This window comes from Elaeis guineensis, chromosome 10 (genome assembly GCF_000442705.2).
Source record: "Elaeis guineensis isolate ETL-2024a chromosome 10, EG11, whole genome shotgun sequence".
NCBI classification, from domain to species: Eukaryota; Viridiplantae; Streptophyta; class Magnoliopsida; order Arecales; family Arecaceae; genus Elaeis; species Elaeis guineensis.
In genome coordinates, this window is record NC_026002.2 from 74,334,456 (window position 1) to 74,338,072 (window position 3,617).

The 3,617-nt window shown below is 43.3% G+C and overlaps 1 protein-coding gene across 4 annotated transcripts; it reads left to right on the forward strand.

Moving 5' to 3' along the window:
- Positions 1-401: 401 nt before the first annotated feature.
- On the forward strand, positions 402-3,328 carry LOC105042774 (uncharacterized). 4 transcript variants are annotated; one of them, XR_012134984.1, is made up of 3 exons: positions 402-1,947; positions 2,732-2,894; positions 3,014-3,328. XR_012134984.1 is itself a non-coding variant. In XM_073244855.1 (2 exons), exons 1-2 carry the CDS (start codon positions 1,042-1,044, stop codon positions 3,115-3,117), a joined length of 1,029 nt encoding a protein of 342 aa, XP_073100956.1. In that variant the 5' UTR covers positions 402-1,041; the 3' UTR covers positions 3,118-3,328. The 4 variants fall into 4 exon arrangements, 2 of the variants coding, with proteins under 2 accessions (XP_073100956.1, XP_029119730.1); XR_012134983.1 differs by having other exon boundaries at positions 2,995-3,116; XM_073244855.1 differs by lacking the exon at positions 2,732-2,894 and having other exon boundaries at positions 2,995-3,328.
- The last annotated feature ends 289 nt before the right edge of the window (positions 3,329-3,617 follow it).

Sequence of the window (3,617 nt, forward strand, 5' to 3'; positions counted from 1 at the left end):
CGGAGCGGGGTATGGAGCGGTTTCTAGTTTAAATTCTCGCAGTACCGAACTATTATATTGGCCGTCCTAACATTATAATTTTTTTAACATCCGTCGCCGTCTAATGGGTCCATCTAATCCCTGCCGTTTTTCCGAAATTCAACGGTCATAAAGCACCAACCCTGCATTTGACCGTTATGCGAGAAACATTTTTAAACCGCGCCACTGGGCCTCCATCTTTAATTCATTGGATGTGCCGTCGGAACAGAGCATCACGTACCACAACAACTCCCATCAAAGCCGGGCGAAAGCTCCACCAATTCAACGGTCGAGATCGAGTGATACCACGATGCAGAAGCATCTCCGCGAGGTAACGTAACGGGGAGCTTTATTGCAGGGAAGGCCGAGGGGGGTGTCCTTCTCTGTTTTTATTATATTTTGGAGTTCACTGGCTCTGGAGAAACGACACCGCCCCCTTTTCGTCTCCAGCCCATGTGATCGGCTCTCAAACGACGCGACGCTTGCAGGCCTTTCTGTGCTCGCAAGCTGGTGGTGGTTTTCTTGCACTCCATGAACGATTCCCGGGTCCAAGCTGGGATTTTTGGGAGCAAAAGCAGGGAAATTAGGGTCGGAATGGCGGGTTACAGCAAAAGCTGAGTTTTTTGCAGCTTTGGAGGTGCCATTTATGGCTGGTGGTTCTCAGGATGTGGTCTCGATGGTAAAGGTGTAATCTTTACTGTGGTTTTAGTGTTTCTGGGGTTTAGAAGAAGGTGGGTTTTTTTTTATAAAGAAAAAAATATGAGTAATTTCTGCCTTGATTTCTGCTTTTGGATTCTGGGAAATGTTGCGTTTGTTTCAGATTATGGGGTTTTGGGATTGTGAAGATTCCTCCTTCCAAAAGTAGGGATTTTGTTTTTTTGTTTCTTCATTTGCTAGAACTATTATTGGCTTTAGTGATGAGCCAAAACTGGAATTTTTAGATACAAGGTGGTGATTTTTGGTCTGTTGCTGAACGGTATTAGTGTTCTGGTGGTTCGGGGGACGTGATTTGGAGGCAAAAAGATGCGACGTTTGAGCAGTTTGGGCATAGGGCTGAGCCTTGTCTCGGGGTTCCTGTTCTTGGCGCTGGCAGCAGAACTTTACTACTTGTTTTGGTGGAAGAAGAGAGGAGCTAATGGAGATATAGAGGATAACTACACCAACCCAGGGAGAGAGCTCCTCTATCTCTTCTGCTGGAAGAAGCCATCTTCTCTAAGCTCCACAGCTCTCAACCCCCAGGAAATCTCCACTTCAGCTAATGCCACAGATCACTCTGATGATGGTCACCTTTACCTCCACTCGAACTCAGGAAAAGATCATCTTTTGAGTCCATTTGGAGGAGGAGAAGAGAGTATGGAGGCAGAGCTTATTAGGCTGCACAGCCTTTCGGGGCCTCCAAGATTTCTCTTCACCATCAAAGAGGAGACAAAGGAGGACTTGGAGTCAGAGGATGGGAGATCCAGAGGAGGGAGGAGCAGGAAAAGTTCAAGAGGGAGGAGCTTGAGTGATTTGCTTGTCTCTGCTGAGACCCCATTTTTAACTCCTCTCTCTTCCCCTCCTTTCTTCACCCCACCTCTGACCCCCTTGGATTGCTACAGTCGACATGGATTCAACCCCCTCTTTGAATCCTCAAAAGAAGATGATTTGAATAGGATCAGATCCTCACCCCCTCCAAAGTTCAAGTTTTTGAAGGATGCTGAGGAGAAGCTCTTAAGGAAGACACTGATGGAAGAAGCCCTGAAGGCTCACAGAAATGGGGGAGTTGTTGAGGATGTGGCCAAGCAACAAGCTTCTCTTCCTTCTCATCATCCTGCGGTTGCTACCTCATCTCCCACAAGCCCAGCAGAAGAGGAGAATGGTTCTTTCATCAATATAGTCATTGCAAAGAACAGAGAGAAGGGGCACCTCCACCATTCAAGCTCCTCCCAGGTAATTCCATTACCTTCTTCTCCCTCAAATGTTAAAGCAGCACTTGGGAAGCCTATTTCCCACCTGAGTTCCAAGGAATGAGAAGTGACTATGTTTTTAATTGTTGTTTGATCTTTAATCTGCCATCATATTTTTCTGTGAAGGTTGTAGAGTGGAATATAAAACAAGCTTTCATTTGCTTCTCAATTTAGCAGTGAGTTCGGTAGCCCATTCAGGTTTTTGGTATTTTAGTTTCTCCACTCATATACTGCAACATTGTTCCCCCCCTTTTAATTCAGATGAGACAGTTGTTGTGTGTGTATCATGAAGTTCTGTTTGTCGTCATTCCAATTTTATGTGTTTAAAGCCCCCAAGTGGATATTTAGAGATTGCCTTGTGCCAAGACACCAAAAAGAAGTATAGTTTCCATCCTCGTCTTCCAGTGTCTGAGCCTGTAATTACTCATGCGGGTGGTGTTGGTGCTGCAGCCTGCTGCTGCTCTTTGTCAAAAGAAGAGGCAGTTGTGTTTTTTCCTCAAGGGAAAGACATTACCGACTCTTTCCATTACTTTTAGACTAGTCTATCAATCCTTTATTCTTTCTTTTGTTACATAGTAAAATAGTACCCTTATACATTCAGCCCACCATTAGAAGGGATGTAAAAAATTTCTTGGTCAAAAAGGAGGCACAAGGCCCTGGACATAGAGGAGCAGGTTTTCAGTATTCTAGATGAGATCACTTTAGGGATAAAGTTTTAGTAAAATCGTTACTATTTTTCAAATGGGACTTTGTAATTCCCTTGCAAGGTGAAGCAAATATACCAGATGTTTTCGAGGTGGTTGGGAAGCTGGTGCTGTCAATTTAAGAAAGTTAGCTGCTAAGAGGGGAAGGTTTGAATGCTTGTGTTCTTTGTTTGTTGAAAATTCTCTGCCACTAGCCTCAGGGTTGGTATGATCTCAATTGAACAAGGTAACTGTGGATTTAATTGCTTTCCCACTAAGAGGGGAAAAGGTTCGAAGCTAGTGCTACATATTGGAATCTCCCATGCCTTTTTCTAACCCCAATTCAGGTTTGGTGTGACCTTACAGCAATATATACAGTGCAAAGCACCTGGATTTGTCGCCTTTGCACCTTGGTTTGTGCTAAAGATCATGAAGACCAATTCCTTTTCACCTCAACTTTAATTCTGTGATCTGATAATCCTGCACCAGGTCCTTGGTGATTCAATTGGAGACAGCGTCGACACTATGTAGCATCTTACTTACTGGCTTTACCCTTTTTTCCATCCTTGCACAAAAAAAGAAAATAAAAGTGCATCCTTTTTATATTCAAAATTTTATTTCTCATGTAATTTTGACCTTGGCTATGAAATGAATATTTTATCATAGTAGGACAAGGTTTAATTTTAGTACATTTGCATAACAAATAAATATTTTGCTCTAAATTTTGGAATCTTGTGGGTGGGTGCGTATGTATGCGAAAAAAACTACTAGTGGGGGATGGTTGGTTAGAGGCAGTAGGTGCAATTTAGGAGAATCATCAAAAAGAAATATGAGTTTTACCCAGGACAGGCCTAGCTAGATCTTTAAAAAAGGAACAGCATGGAAAGCCATGGAGGTGGTGATGATCACTTGGCCTTTAGCTAAGCACTAAAGCAGTGGTTATTGTGAAGCAACCGTGATATCCACACTT

Bases quoted from the DNA above. Each gene is read 5' to 3' on its own strand.
- LOC105042774 (XM_073244855.1), top strand. From the start codon at position 1,042: ATGCGACGTTTGAGCAGTTTGGGCATAGGGCTGAGCCTTGTCTCGGGG. The intron at 1,948-2,994 runs GTAATTCCATTA...ACCCCAATTCAG, and splicing joins ACCATTCAAGCTCCTCCCAG to GTTTGGTGTGACCTTACAGC.